We start from the raw sequence: 16640 nt of genomic DNA on the forward strand, positions 1-16640 counted from the left end.
TCAAACTAGTGTGACCGCAGCATTTGGTCTGTCTGTGGACTGCAAGACAAGGACGTAACATGAAGGGGACGTAACTTGTAGTAGTGGTGTTGCAGTTGAAGTTATGGAGACCCACATGCCAAATCTATATTGTCAGCAAGGTGGCGCTGTACCCATCAGTTATTAACATCTACACCTACTCCAAACCTAAACCCAACCACCATCACAGTTATTAACGTCTATACCTACTACAACTCTAAACCAAACCATCATCATTTTTAACGTCTACACATTCCCCAAACCTGAACCCAACCATCATCGTTATTAACGTCTACACCTATTCCACTGTGCACATGCTGCCACGAGTTGTGGTTGTTTATAGATTTGGATATGGTTGCGGCCGGAAGTTAACGAGAATTATTTATATTATTTATTAAATTTCCCATTTATTGTATTTTATTAACGCCTCCCCCAATCCTAAACCCAACCGTCACAGTAACATAAAAATAGTAGTTGTACCGAGTATTATTTGTTATCTATTAAATTACCCAATACTTTTTATTTTTTTATGCCTACTCCCACCACAACCCTAAACTCAACCGTCACAGTACTGTAAAAATGTTAATTATTTTTATTCAGTGTCATAAAAAATGCTACTATAATTGATGTTCAAATCACACTTCCGGACGGCCGCGTATCCGATCTAGACTTTACTGCGAGTTGTGGAGGCCTTCATACTTGACACGCTCGCCATTGTACTGTTATTTGCAACCAAATGCGCCGCCGAGTAGGCTAACTAATGACAAAACAGAGGAAAAAGTCAGCGAGTGGAGTTGCTAAATAAATATAATATTATATCAAATGAGGTCATGAGGGACACAAGCAGGTCGCTGATTCTAGCCTCGGCTGGGTCAGTTGGCATTTCTGTGTGGAGTTTGCATGTTCTCCTCGTGTTTGCGTCAGTTTCCTCCGGGTGCTCCAGTCTCCCCCACAAGTCCAAAGACAAGTGGTACAGGTGGATTGGGTATGCTATTGACCATAGTGTATGTGTGTGAATGAGTGTGTATGGATGTTTCCCAGTGATTGGTTGCAGCTGAAAGGGCATCCGCTGCATAAAACATGTTCTGGATAAGTTGGTGGTTCATTCCACTGTGGCAACCCCAGATTAACAAAGGGACTAAGCCGAAAAGTAAATGAATGAATAAATCAAATGAGTAGGTTGTGGATACATTTGGAGAAAATACATGAAAAACTGTAAAAGAAAATACATGAAAAACTGTAAAGTGAGTCACTGTTGGGAACCACTGCATGTCCTCCTAAAAATATGTGGATTATATTTAATCCTTGCGCATCATCTTGATGTTTTGTATAAACTCTGAATGCTAGGGTAGGGCAACTGCAATAATATTATCAAGCTGTGAGAATCATTTTGTGTTTAACAGTTTCTTCTCCTAAGAGTCAGTATAGAGCACATGTTTACATTAGCACCGCACTGATGTATACCTTGCACGCACGATTTCCTTGGTTGGAAAGAAATCATATCCATGGTACATAAGCAGTGAAACTCTCATGACAGCACACACCGGCACGTTAGAATTATAAGCTTCTATCTGACATTTTTGTCAAAATTGAGTTATTGACATATTCTTATTAAATGATGACTTATTTACATCATGGAATGTTTTTTATAAGTTGTTTACATTTTAAAACTTTTTATTTAAAAAACAAATGTTGCACATGTACTGTTTGCTATGGAATGCAAAATCTTTGAAGCTCAATATCTCAAAATCATTCAGAATACAGATAGAACCTTATAATTCCAAGGTGATGACACTACACTGTCAGAAAAAAAAAGGTACAGGCTCTGTCACTGGGGCAGTACCCTATTCAAAAGATATTTGTACCCATAGAGTCCACAGTGGTACCTCAAAGGTGCATAGTGCCCAAATCTACCTAAAAAGTATCTTTGACGTACCATTATAGACCCTTCAGGACTAAATATATATACCTTTTAAAATGGTACTGCCCCAGTGACCGCTCCACAGAGGTACACATATTTTTGCTTTACGTGTACAAAAGTATTTTGTTCTGGGTTTGAATGAGCCAGGAACATTGATGGCTACGAAGGATGAGGGAGCTCTCAGATTACATGTAAAATATCTTAATTTGTATTCTGGACATGACGAATGGGCTGCACGGTGGCGCAGTCGGTAGCACGATTGCCTCACAGCAAGAAGGTCGCTGGTTCAAGCCTCGGCTGGGTCAGTTGGCGTTTCTGTGTGGAGTTTGCATGGTCTCTTAGTGTTCACGTGGGATTCCTCTGGGTGCTCCGGTTTCCCCCACAAGTCCAAAGAAATGCACTATGGGTGAATTGGGTAAGATAAAAAATCATCCATAGTGGATACTGTATAAGTTGGCAGATCATTCTGCTGTGGCGACCCCAGATTAATAAAGGGACTAAGTTGAAAACAAATGAAGATGACGAATGGTCTTTTGGAATTTAGGGGTTTGGAACGATATGAGGTCATTAATAACATAATTTTCACTTTTAAGTCTGGAGAGGCACCCAGTGTGGTCTTCTGCTTCTGTAGTTCATCAGCTTAAATCAGTCTGATCATTCTCCTCTGTCCGCTGTCATCAATCAAGAAGGCATTTTTGCACACAGAACCACCACTCTCTGGATAATTGGCCTTATTCATTCTCTGTAAACCCTAGAAATCATTGTGTGTCCAGAATCTGGCAGTTAAAGAGGTGTACTAAATTAAGTGTCTAAAATCTGTCAAAATAAAACCTACTAGGACACAGGGATGGGTAAAATTGATCCTGGAGGGCTGGTGTCCCTGCAGAGTTTTGCTCCAACACTAATCAAACACACCTGAACAAACTAATCAGTGACTTCAAAATCACTAGAAAGCTACAAGCAGGAGTGTTTGGTTAGTGTTGAAGCAAAACTATGCAGAACACCGGCCCGCCAGAAACTGTTATACTATGAATACTATATTAATATGAGCTATATTTATTTCTATTCTAAAATGAAGATAGCATCAAGGGTTTACTTCAGGCCTTTGCGATCCCTAATGTTCAGTGCATAAACATGTAGGTGTTTGTTAATATTCATTACCACTATTCACATACACAAGTGTAAATAGTGCTAAGTTATTTAGGTCTACTAATGCACCAGTGCATCTTTTCTTTATTTATCAGAGAATATATATGAATCCCAAACTTTTTTTCTCTCTCTCTCTCAGCTATCTCTGAGCTATCTCTGATTATTTTATTTTATTTTTTATTTTTTAATACGCTTGGCAGTTTATAGAGAATCTCTTATTCCACTGCTAAAAATGTGTGTGTAGGAGTTTTATGCTATAAATAACTAAGGCATATATGTTACCATGGCAATACATCCTCAGGACCAACACCAACAAAAATGATGAGAAGAGCATTTACATTTACAGACTATACTCTTATTAATTACAGTTTTTCTCAATTTTCAATTAAAATTAGTATTTTAGATATCTGAACAGTTAGATTATTGTTCACATCAGAGTGGCATTTCTTATTGATTTAAAGGGCACCTAGGTTAGCTCTTTTTTCAGATTTAATATAAGAGTTTTGCGTCTCCAGAATGTGTCTGTAAAGTTTCAGCTCAAAACACCTATCAGATTTTTTATTCTACCTTTTATTAAATTCCTATTTATACATTTTTGCACTGGGTGGCGGTTTTGGTGTACTGCTCCTTTAAGGCTAGTCCTCCCCGCCCACCGTTTCTACATGCCTTTCTGCATGCCTTAATCTCCTCCCTTGGCTGCGTCAGACAACAGACAGACTGAAAGGGCACCTATGGTGAAAAATCTACTTTTCAAGCTGTTTGGACAGACATATGTGCATGTATGGTGTATAGACCGTCATACTGGTGTGATATAAACACACCCAGTCCTTTTTTTTTTTTTCAATTTAGCAACATAAAAACGGTGGACCAATTGGAGCGGTTTTCAGATCGACCGCAACTTTACGTAGGAGTGCGGTCCCCCCGCCCACCGAATTGATTGACAGCTGCACGTATTAACATGTCCCGGTAGTCACGTGTATAATCACATCAACAAGACCAGACGTGCACAAACCAACCGGGAATAAAAGGTGTGTTCAGTTCGCTAGGATCATCAATCATCATCAAATGTGATCAAGAGTAAGTTTCACATGTTTAAAATGTTTTAAAACAGTGCACGTGTGTAATAAATTAAAGCAATTTAGCTTAGCTTTACTTCATCAGCACAGCCGCGTGTCAGAACAATTATAAAGGAAGACGCTTCAATCCTGGTTTGTGGACGTTAAATCAGGTTTATTTTGTACATTAACATAACTGATATTCATACAGCAGTGGAGATTAACCTGTATCCTGTCACATATGCGTGCAAAAAGAGTGCAAAGCTAAACGGGCGCTCTGTCTGTCTGTCTGTTTGAGTGTGTGTGTGTGTGTCTGCGTCTGCTGCTGTGTGTGCATGCGCGTGTATCTTGTGTGCATGAGCGCGCGTGAACTTTGTGTGACTTATCTCTCACAAACTGAGATCTGCTTCCTTTAAGTCTGTCTGTTGTCTGACGCAGCCGAGGGAGGAGATTAAGGCACGCAGAAAGGCACGTAGAAACGGTGGGCGGGGAGGACTAGCCTTAAAGGAGCAGTACACCAAAACCGCCACCCAGTGCAAAAATGTGTAAATAGGAATTTAATAAAAGGTATAATAAAAAATCTGATGGGTGTTTTGAGCTGAAACTTTACAGACACATTCTGGAGACACAAAACACTTATATTAAATCTGAAAAATGGGCTAACCTAGGTGCCCTTTAAAGGAAGCAGATCTCACGTAGCGTTTGTGAGAAATACTACAGTAAGAACTTTACCAACGAGTATTTGTTGTGCAGTTGCATTGATGAGTCACACAAAGTTCACGCGCGCACACACACACACACACACACACACACACACACACACACACACACACACACACACACACACACACACACACACACACACACACACACACACACACACACACACACACACACACACACACACACACACACACACACACACACACACACACACACACACACACACAGACAGAGTGCCCGTTTAGCTTTGCACTCTTTTTGCACGCAAATGTGACAGGATACTGGTTAATCCCGACTGCTGTATGGATATCTGTTATGTTAATGAACAAAATAAACCTGATTAAACGTCCACAAACCGGGATTGAAGCGTCTTCTTTTATAATTGTTCTGACACGCGGCTGTGCTGATGAAGTAAAGCTAAGCTAAATCGCTGTAATTCATTACACACGTGCACTGTTTTAAAACATTTTAAACATGTGAAACTTACTCTTGATCACATTTGATGATGATTGATGATCCTAGCAAACTGAACAGACCTTTTATTCCCGGTTGCTTTGCGCACGTCTGGTCTTTTTGATGTGATTATACACGTGACTACCGGGACATGTTAATACGCGCAGCTGTCAATCAATTCGGTGGGCGGGGGGACCGCACTCCTACGTAAAGTTGCGGTCGATCTGAAAACTGCTCCAATTGGTCCACCGTTTTTATGTTGTTAAATTGAAATAAAAGGACTGGGTGTGTTTATATCATCCCAATATGACGGTCTATACACCATACATGCACATATGTCTGTCCAAACAGCTTGAAAAGTAGATTTTTCACCATAGGTGCCCTTTAAGCAAATTGCAAATGATTTGGCGCATGTGTGCAAACAGTAAGCACAATTGTCTGTAGTTTGAACAAAAAATAATTGCATATGGCTTGTTGATCAAAACTGATGAGTCAATTTTTATTTAAACTGTAAAACTCTAAATACGCTACCAAACTTGACTGATAAATAGATAACACAAATTATATTGCAACTATAGGTAATTTAACAATTTAGCAGACATTACAATCAATGTCAATACCAAATATTTATAGTTTAAACGTGCTTATCCTAATGTTTGATTATTGAATAAATTGCATTGAGTTTGATGGCTTAAATGATGGAAAATGATTGAGAGGCTGTGAAGAGTTTAACAGTTTAAATGAGAATTGACTCATCAGTTTTGATCAACAAGCCATATAATTAGTTTTTGTCCAAACTACAGACAATTGTGTTTATTGTTTGCACACATACACCAAAGCATTCGCAATATGCTTAACTCAATAAGAAATGCCACTCTGAAGTGAACAATCAGCTATTCATTCAGAGATCTAAACTTATTATTTTGAAAAATAAAAATTTCAATCGAGAATTGAGCCAAAGCAACTGAGAAAAACTGTGATATACTTACTGCCTAGTATGGCAGAAAGCACATTGCAAGGCAAATAATTGTCTGCTGGAAAATATTGTCAGTTTATTTTGTATAAAATAATAAAATATTATAAAATATCACTTTTTTGTATAAATACTGAATAAATAAATAAATATATATATATATATATATATATATATATATATATATATATATATATATATATATATATATATATATATATATATATTCAATCTCAATTACAGAAGTAAATAAAAAGATTGAATGATGGGTTCAGAAATCTGTGTGCCTAGTCAATAGTATGGCCAGATTGTGGTCCAGTCCCCATTGTCAATTGTTGTAATTGTGAACTAACAAACTAAGTATTCATTCATTCATTCATTTTCTTTTCGGCTTTATTAATCTGGGTTTGCCACAGCGGAATGAACCGCCAACTTATCCAGCATATATTTTACACAGCACATGCCCTTCCAACTGCAACCCATCACTGGGAATAGCTAAGTATTGTTTAATTAAATATATTATGGCTAATCATTCACTGTCAAACAATATTTATGATTGTGCAGATTAAATGACTTTGATTCAATCATGAAATTTCCCAATACGATAATAAGAGTGACCTTAAACTTATTGTTATTTATCGTGACAGTGGCCATTCAATGCTCATACAAATTCCACCACTGAACGCCCCCATACTTCACACGGTTCTTCTGCAATCTGATGTATATCTCAATAGTGCTTAAACATGAAATATAATTTGTTTTGAGTATAACTGAGTGCACAATTCATTTTTATAACTTCATAAAAATTATATTACACCTGATTTTATATTAAATTGTGGCCAATATTTTTTGACTGAGCATCTTCATGTTGGGTGTTAAATGTTGTTCACAAAGATATTTGATACTTATTAATAAAAGTGTTTGTATTTTAAGCAAGTGAGTGTTCCACTGTTCTACCATCAGATGGCGACAAGAGACAGTCAGTTGTAAAGACATTTAGTCTGCTGAATAGACGCATCCTCTGTTTTGTCATCACTTTAGACATTGCAATCGGCCTATTAGTGATATTTTTGGAAAAAGTGATACTTTTGAATCGCGGCAGTCAAACAGTTAACTTGAGATTTGAACCCGTGGCGGAAAGACAAAAAAGTTTTATTCTTGCACCATTATGATAATGCAATATCACACTCAGTTATGCAGTATGTATAAACACGGCTGTGATTAAAATATTCACTTGTGCACGTGCACAACACATAATTCAAACTCTACATGTTTGGCGGTGTGACAAAAGCTATTACATAAATAATCCACCGTTTAATGTTGTGTTATATTTTTGCTTTAGAAGTCTCACATGCGTATGTCGGTCAGTCTGTTAATACCTGTATTTATTTTTTGTGGTTAACTGGATGTGTTGTCGGTGTGCTCTTGAGGGTGGCGGCGACGTAGATTTTCCTCTTTTGAGAATCACACTGTTAGCTTGTCTTATATTGTCCTATCGCTATCAATCCAGAAAATAAATCCAGGTGACAAATTACATGAACTGACATCATTTGTATTTACTTGCCATCATTGGAGATATGCTTGTAATGCGGCCACATGACAAGGATCAGTGAAAAGGGGCGGGTGCCTTTTACTTACCTCCCAGTCTGCGCAGCGCTCCGCTCGGTCACAGTGAACTTTGGCAAAGCGCTCTGTGGATGCTGACAGGAGTCGCTTCTCTCGGGCGCTGCTGGCACGCGCTGTGGATGCGAAACAACAGCAAGGTAGAATGACGCACCACAAATTAATACGCACTTATGTAATGTGTTGCGTGGCTTAACGTTGGTACTACAGATACAACAATACGCATTTGTAAATAACCTGATCATTTGCCCTATCGTTTTATCGCATTATGTTTGGTTAAATACTGGGCATTATTGTTAAAGAGAATCACGCCTGGCACGACTCTGGATAGAGGGCTAGATAGTTTAATAATTTAATACAAATCTCAAGGTACTGTAAACGATTAAATGAATCCAATTTCTTTTGCAGGTGACTGTTTTAAGATGAAGACATGCAGACGCCACTTGGAACGGCTGACTGCTTTAAAAACCTAACGCCAACTTGTGTGTGACATGCTGTGGATTTCCTGTGTCATACTTCAATGAAATATGGAAGCGAAGATGAACTTAGTTTGGGATAAACTCATGTACAATATGATGTGACGGAGCTGGAATAATGCGTAGCTTTGCTTGATGTTCTGAGTTTTCAAAACCAAATGTGGAAATATGTGAAGGCATTTATGAGAACAAAACATCATGGCAGAACTTTATGAAAGGAGATAATCATTATTTGGATGGACTGAAAGAGGCAGAAGGAATATGGTGAACTCATCTCCAGCGGTTGCTGCTCACGCAGAGGGAGAAGAGATCGAGGTGCTGGAGAGCACTGATGTCCTTCCTGTAGCTCCAGAGGACGTAAGTGACCATGTGCAGATATGTGATTTATGTTGTTGAGAGCAACAGAATAAGAACAGAGATGTTTTTTTTTTATCTCTGATGCGTCAGCTTTTTTTTCTCAGTTATATCTCTGTATTCTTTCCTTACTTCTCTTTCTTTCTGTGTCTTCCACAAATCCTTCTCTCAGCAATGGAAGTGTCTTTTTGACAAGGTAGGACTTTGCTCTTGTTGCACATTTCAGTGTTTGCTTATGTTTCTGTACATGTGCAGGCCGTTATCTACTAACATGCCAATAACTGATTAAGAGGGTTTTAGAAAATGGTGTAAAAAGCCATGAGTTCGTTACAGAATCTCAGAAGCTTATTGCAAGTAGTGATTGACCACCAATTCTGTTTTCAGAGACCAATATCTATGCTTCAATACATAATTTAGTTCAGGCATAGCAAATAAAATTTGGAGGATTGGATGACATTTCAGTTAGAGTTAGTGAAGTTGCATGCCGGTTTGCACAAATGCAAAGTTTTATGCAATTATTCAGTATAAATAGTGGAGTTTCATACTGAAAATTTCATGGTTACAGTTATTTGTCGGGTCCACCATTACTGCAATGGGGGATGATGCAGAGTTAGTTAATGGTTTGCTGGAAAGAAACCGAGCTGGGTGACAGACGGAGAGCGGTACCCCCTCTGCCCCTTCTTTCTTTCACTCTCAGTCTCTCTTGCTGGCTCTGCACCTGCCTAACCCTGACCCCCCACACACGCTCCCCAGGGATAAAAGCAGTGACGTGAAGGATGAAGGGAGCCCATAATGCAGAAGGGAGAAATGCAAATGAACATGATGGGAAAGAGAGATTTTAGGGTTAACAGGGGGGCAAATATGAACAGAAAGCAAAAGCTTAAAGGTGCAGAAGGCTCCTGGCAGACCCCCTCTAGCCTTGATCGGGGAGGAAGGGGGTTCCCTTACAAGTGGGCCTCTCACTCTGCTTTCTTCATAAAGCCAGCAACATTTTGAGTCCTTCAAGTGGCCTGCTGTGTCTGGGGTTTCATGCAGTGTTGGGGTCACTGCCCTGCAAGTTTGTAAATTGGAGGCATTGTGGGATCTAAAGACCACAATCACACTTCACTGATTGCACATGTAACAAACTAATAAAAGAGGGGGAGAGGAGGAGTTGGGCTGTTATATGGAGCATAGATTGAGTACAAAATTTACATATAAATAAATTTACATATACATATTCATATTTTCACACCTAACGGCTGAGGGAAAACTGTCAGCTTCAGTTTATTGCTTTTTCACCCTGTGGCACCAGTGATAGCAAATGGCTTGCTTGTGTCTGACAACTTATTAACTGACAACATCCAAAAAAAATCCATAAACATGGGCATCTGTTTAATGACTCATTGCAGATAAATAACAGTTCTTGGTCAGAAACACAGAACATTCTTTCCCCCGTTGAGGATTAATGACTACAAAGTAAAGTACAGTAAATATACCGTTGAAATCAGAATTATTAGCCCCCCTTAGAATTTTTTTCTTTTGTAAATATTTCCCAAATGATGTTTAACAGAGCAAGAACATTTTCACAGTATGTCTGATAATGTTTTTTCTTCTTGAGAAGGTCTTATTTGTATAATTTTTTTTTTTTTTTTTTTTTTTGGCTAAAATAAAAGCCAATTTTTTTTTTTTTTTTTTTTTTTAACAAAACAATTTAGGGTCAAAATTATTAGCCCCTTTTAGCTATATTTCTTTAATAGTCTACGGAACAAACCATTGTTATACAATAACTTGCCTAATTACCCTAACCTGCCTAGTTAACCTAATTAACCTAGTTAAGCCTTTAAATGTCACTTTAAGCTGTATAGAAGTGTCTTGAAAAATATCTAGTCAAATATTATTTACTGTCATCATGGCAAAGATAAAATAAATCAGTTATTAGAAATGAGTTATTAAAACTATTATGTTCAGAAATGTGTTAAAAAAAAATCTTCTCTCCATTAAACAGAAATTGGGGAAAAAATAAACAGGGAGGCTAATAATTCAGGGGGGAATAATTCTGACTTCAACTGTACCTGTTTATTTGTGCTAGAATTATTTTCATTCTTTGGATTTGTTGTAGCTTACAAGGGTCTTAAGAATTTTCAGAGGGGATACTAATAGTTTTAGTGAGTTCTTGCCTGCCTGTAATACCCCATTCCAGAGATATTTAGCTTTACAATGTCCAAAGTCCCCCAACAAAACTGCTTAAATATCTGAATGTGCACTTGTAGTATAAAGTAGATAAAAATTAAAGCTAAACCCTGCTTAGCTTTAGTATGACTACCATGTGTGAGCTGCAAAATGTTAGCTGCATGCCTATGATCTGTAATTTTAACTTGAAAGTAAACGTTGAATGATGTTTTAATTTTTTTTGTTGTATGAGTACATTTTGTGCTTATAATGTACTTGATAATCACCTTAAAATTAACTGTTGCATGTTTCATTTATTTTAATCAGTATATTTAATGTATTTTCATATTCTAAATTGTAAAAAAAAAGTTCTAAATTGTTCATTGCTACAAAAGTGTAATCAGATAATATTGATTAAATTATTTAAATAGGTTTTAAACAGGTTTTAAATAGGAACGACAAGACAGTTTTTTAGTATAAAATTTTTAATTATAGTACATAACTGGCAATTAATTCCATGGTGGTCAACCTGAAAATACTAGTAATACCTGAAATGCTAGTAAATATAGTACATTTTTATCTTGGAACTAATACACAGTTAGGTGTTCAACAACAATACATTCAGTTTGAGTTTTAGTGTGCCTGTTTTACTAACATTGAAAAAATAACATCAAATGTGTAAGCTTTTTCCATGGTATTGTTTTGAAGAGGTGGTCTAGTAGTGTGCTGTTGCTCACCACCTGCTCCTTATGTCTTATTCTACACCCTGAGGGGAGAGTATGTCTATAAAAGAGAATAAGAAGAGATGACTGAGACCATGTGCATATACACAACCCCATGTGTCCCAGTGCCCAATTAACACATAACAATCACATACATTGTGTGTGCTCATGAGTTCTTTGTGTCTCCGTGACATTCAGTAATGAAAGTTTGCCAAATATCTCTACATGTGGCCTTGTTTCTGTTTTCAGCCGCATGTTGTGAGTCATTGTCCAATCTCTCTCTCTTTCTTTCTTTTTACAGTTTACTTTCCTTGTTTCTCATTCTTTCTATAGTCTTTCTTCCCAGCCCACTCTTTCTTTGACACGTTGCTTCTTTAAAGAGACTGTGATAATAAGAGGAATCTCCCACTTGCGAAGCGTGAAAAAAAAATCCTGGAGTGTTAAAGACAGTTGCTAAAAATATCAGTTCAGTAGTACTCTCTAAAGCAGGAGCCTCACACTGCCAGCCCGTTGGCCATTTATGGCCCACTCTCTGCCTCCCTCCGACCCGCAACTGATGTCAAACATATAATAAGATTCGGTCTGCCAAAACATATATTTTTGAACATCTATTACATCTATTATTGTTATGCAGTCGCGTCTAGCCATTTGTGGTTTTGACCTACCACCTAGTCGACATTTAAAGTACTGCATTTAGAATAGTTTTACTTTCATTTTCTCTCAGTGTACGGTCGAGAGTAACACACATGCATTTTAATTCTAGGGCTGATTTAAACTTTGAAATATATGCCCGTAAGTGTTCTATTTTTACTAAAGCTCTATTTCTGTAAATATTCAAGGGTTGTTTGATTATTATCAGTTTTATACCACTTGTATTTTATTGCACAAACACTTCTTTATGGCTTACATGTTATGCTGGTTGTGTAACACAAATGATAATTTTGCTAATATTCCATTCACAACCCAGGCTGTAGGTTTAGACTAATGTTAAGATGTTGTACAAGTTTAAGAGGACAGAATGTCCAGGCTTGCTATTCTTACAAGGATATTTGGGGGGGCGGGGGATCATGCACTTGTTTCTTTGTACAACTTTTAATTAGAATCAGCAGATTCTAGTGTCATCACCATGCTCTGCATTGTTCAAGAAAGGAGCTTCAACAACCAAGCACTGTGGGTTTATTTCAATCTGTGACATTCTAGTGCTAAAGTGGAATGATTGGTTGGATATGGCATCTTGTGAACTGTTGCTCTATTGTTCAGATATAAACCACATGACTGTACTGAGATTCAACAGCTTTTAAGTGTTTTTCCTTACCCTTGATAGAATGGGATTGTTGAGGACAGAAAAGTGTTTCCACATTGTATGGAGATTATTTCAGCCTATATTAATAAATAGCATTCTTTACTCTTGAACTGGGTTTGTGTTTTGAGCTGATGTATGACACGATAAACCTGCTGATTTGCATTATCACTGGTGACAGGTAATCCTCAAAATATAAACGTCATGTCTGTTATCCTAAGATACATAATTTATGTCAGGTTTCCACTTTTTTCTTGTATTTGAATGTTAAAACGGCCCTCCTATGAATTGTCAGTCCCTGAAATGGCCATCCGCCAATTTGAGTTTGAGACCCCTGTTCTAAAACGTGAATGTTGAGTGTGGTAATATGCCATTTATTTTGTTAACCTCTGTAAAAGGTTTGTCAAGTCAAGAGCAAGGAAATGGTTAGTCTCTTTAGAATGAAGTTGGTTCTCTCTTTATTATAGCCGGTTTAATTTTGGGAGGGATTTCTACTAGAACATTGATGAACAGGACTGGTCTTTTCAGACACCTCAGTAATGTTAGGTATTTTGGCAGTGGGCTCTGGCTGAACACCAGCTTTCCAGTTCATCTTCAAGGTGTTCAGAGAAGTTAAGTATAAGCAAACAATGTTTATATTCAGATTTGAGCTTTGGCAGGAACTAATGATGTTTGAAATTTTGTGTCGAACAGGTGTGTTTGTGCTTATGTTCAAGTTTAGTTCATCAATGCTTATATGTAATAATAATAATAATGTTCTGAAAACAAATCTTATAGGTTCATGATGATATTATATACAGAAATATAATTTAGTGATTGTACACAGACATATAATAAATAAAGAGGAAACTGTGCCAACTCTAGACCTTTGAATGTGAATCCAGGATAAAGAGAGAGAGAGCAAATGACAAGGATACATATAGATAAAGAGGCATAAGCTACTCCAAAATGCTGGCTTTCATGTCCTACTGTTCTCATCACTTTGTCTGAAAACTGAGCTCACTGCCCACCTGCTGTCTGACCAACACAGCTCTCTCTCACACACACACTCACATATACAGAGCATCTGTTTATCAGTGGGGTGGTGACAGTCTAGTGGTCAAAGATAATAGTAGCAGAGTAACTCCTTAAATATACATTATGCTTAATTCACTCACTTTCCTTTTGGCTTAGTCCCTGATTGTTGCCACAATTACTCTTGCATGTTTTATGCTGCAACACAGCACTGAGAGCACACTGACTTGTGAACCCCCAGTGCTCCAGAACACTTAAACACTCTCTCATTCATAGACTTACTCAAACACTACAGCCAGTATATTTCTTTAATTCACCTAAACACCTTATGTGTAATAATAATAATGTTGTTGAACTGTGAAGAAAATCAGAGGAAAGCCACACGAACAACATGTAAACTCCACACAGAAATGCCCCCAGTAAGGTGCGGGCGGTAAGGTTATTATACTCCTCCAAAATGAAAATATCTAAAAAGGTACCCTATTATTATAAAATAAGTCTCTGATGTTCCTAGAGTGGGTTTGTGAAATTTCAGCTCAAAATACCCCACAAATAATGTTTTATAACACTTTGAAATTGCCCTGTTTAGTCTTTGGTCCAACTTGTGCTGTTTTGGTGACTGTCACTTTAAATTCAAATAACATTGTGCTCTTTTGAAAAGAGGTGGAATTACACACACCTGTGCTTTGCCATACCGGCAGATTCAAAACAGGACTAATGTAATCTCTGAAAAAAGAAGTGTCTCAGAAGAAGGCAGTCTATGGATAGTACAGTGTTCGTTTTTGCATCTTACAACTCCACATTTGTTATACTCTCAGTGTGTGACTTTATTCAGGTTTAGGTGAAAATTTTAATGGAAGATGGCTGCTTCTCACTCAGGGCTGTTTTTGCTAATGAGGAACAGATCAACACGATCGGGTGGGTGCCGCACAACTGTGTTTAAATGAAGCGCATCTGTGTCTCAGTTCACAGTAGTTTTCCTCCTCACCTGCTGATCTCAAAAACAGACATATGCTGTACAATACTACTTGTCCAATTCATGTTGGTTCTTTTTATGAATCATTAAAATGACTAGCAAACCAGCAGTCACAAGTTTGAATCCAATCCAGTTTTTATTATATTATAATTTTCAGTATTTTACATGTGTAACTGGATCTTGTGTGCACGTGTTCCAGCATGTACAGTATGAAAGAATATAGAGCAAATCTTTTTTTTTTTTTTTTTGCAAGACATCTTCTCTAACTGGTCTAACCCCCTACTCCGAGTCATTGTAAATTAGATTTTCAATTGAGATAATCTTACCAGGCCTGGTTATTATCATTTAATCTAACACCAGCCTTTTACACGTTCATTCCTCAGGTTTTCTTTGATTTGTCTTTGTCCCATGACTTGTCTTTAGGAGTTTTGTGTAATTTGCTTTTTAAAAGTAATAATTTTGACACACCTGATAACGATGGATAAAAACACAAATGTGATTTTGTTAATCTAAAACAGTTTATTTATTAAGGTATATTCCATATCACATGAAAATCTGCAGAAACAAATAGACATTACAGATAGGCATTTTGAAAACATTTTCGGTAGCAGACAGTTTATATATTAGCTAGGATAAATATGGCATTAAGTATTAGCGAGGCCCAGATTCTGGTCTTACAGTATTTTAACATTTGGAACTTTTAATTTACTCACCAAATCAACTTTTTTAGGGTACAGAGAAGGATCTCATGATTTATGATATTTTCTTGAGATTTCACATGTTGCATCATTATATACATTGATATACAGTCTATCAAATCCCAGAATGCTTCGGTGCAATGTTTTTTGTCCTTTTTATTTTGTGTTAGGTTTCTAATGGCTCTAGGAACTCTAGCAATCCTTTAGTGATTCAGAGTTTTGATATTGCGGCACGTTGATGCAGTGGGTAGCACGATCGCCTCACAGCAAGAAGGTTGCTGGTTCAAGCCCTAGCTGGGTCAGTTGGCATTTCTGTGTGTAGTTTGCATGTTCTCCCCGTGTTCGTGTGGTTTTCCTCTGGGTGCTCCAGTTTCCCCCACAAGTCCAAAGACATGTGGTATAGGTGAATTGAATAAGTTAAATTGTCTGTAGTGTATGTGTATGAAATACATGCAAGAGTATATAGATGTTTCCTAGTGTTGAGTTGTGGCTGGAAGGGCATCCACTGCATAAAACATATGCTGGATAAGTTGGTGGTTTATTCCACCGTGGTGACCCTTGATTAATGAAGGGACTAAGTCGAAAAGAAAATTAATTTGCTTTGATATTCATGAATTGTGCCTTGTCCATCAATCTGGTTGTGGTGAGAATATTGGTTCCAGACTTCTAAATGCATTAGCTTCTCATCTGATTTCATGAGGAGGAAACAGCTGCTACCTTGTGGGTGGTTGTGTGTGAGTGTGTTTGCACATGTATAAATTCATGATTTAATGTTTGAAAGCTAATGGCAATCTTCCCTTTGTAAGCTCTTGTTCCTGAATTTCTATCTCTTAGTGTGGGTGTCCCATCAGTGTTTCTTTCTCAATTACAGGCTGATAATTCTGATTCATGATTTTGGCATTTAGTGTGTTTAATATGATTTTTTTTCTGTTGCTATACAAATTGAGGGTAGAAATTCTGGGAATGTTCTGCAATGTGGTATTTCATTTATAACACTGTGACAAGCTGCAATACACTGTAAGGAATCAAGAGTT

The 16640-nt window shown here is 37.4% G+C and overlaps 1 protein-coding gene across 3 annotated transcripts in view; it reads left to right on the forward strand.

The window, feature by feature from the left end:
- The first annotated feature begins 7947 nt into the window (after nucleotides 1–7947).
- Nucleotides 7948–16640, forward strand: part of rhbdl3 (rhomboid, veinlet-like 3 (Drosophila)) — a 79818-nt gene continuing 71125 nt past the window's right edge. For 2 of the 3 annotated variants that reach the window (XM_056459844.1, XM_056459845.1), the window contains exons 1-3: nucleotides 7948–8055; nucleotides 8324–8748; nucleotides 8918–8941. In XM_056459844.1, coding sequence (XP_056315819.1) covers nucleotides 8653–8748; nucleotides 8918–8941 — 120 coding nt within the window. In that variant the 5' untranslated portion in view covers nucleotides 7948–8055; nucleotides 8324–8652. The remainder of the gene's footprint in view (nucleotides 8056–8323; nucleotides 8749–8917; nucleotides 8942–16640) is intronic. The other variant, XM_056459846.1, reaches the window with a different exon arrangement.

The sequence above is a fragment of the Danio aesculapii genome, chromosome 6 (genome assembly GCF_903798145.1).
Source record: "Danio aesculapii chromosome 6, fDanAes4.1, whole genome shotgun sequence".
NCBI lineage: Eukaryota > Metazoa > Chordata > Actinopteri > Cypriniformes > Danionidae > Danio > Danio aesculapii.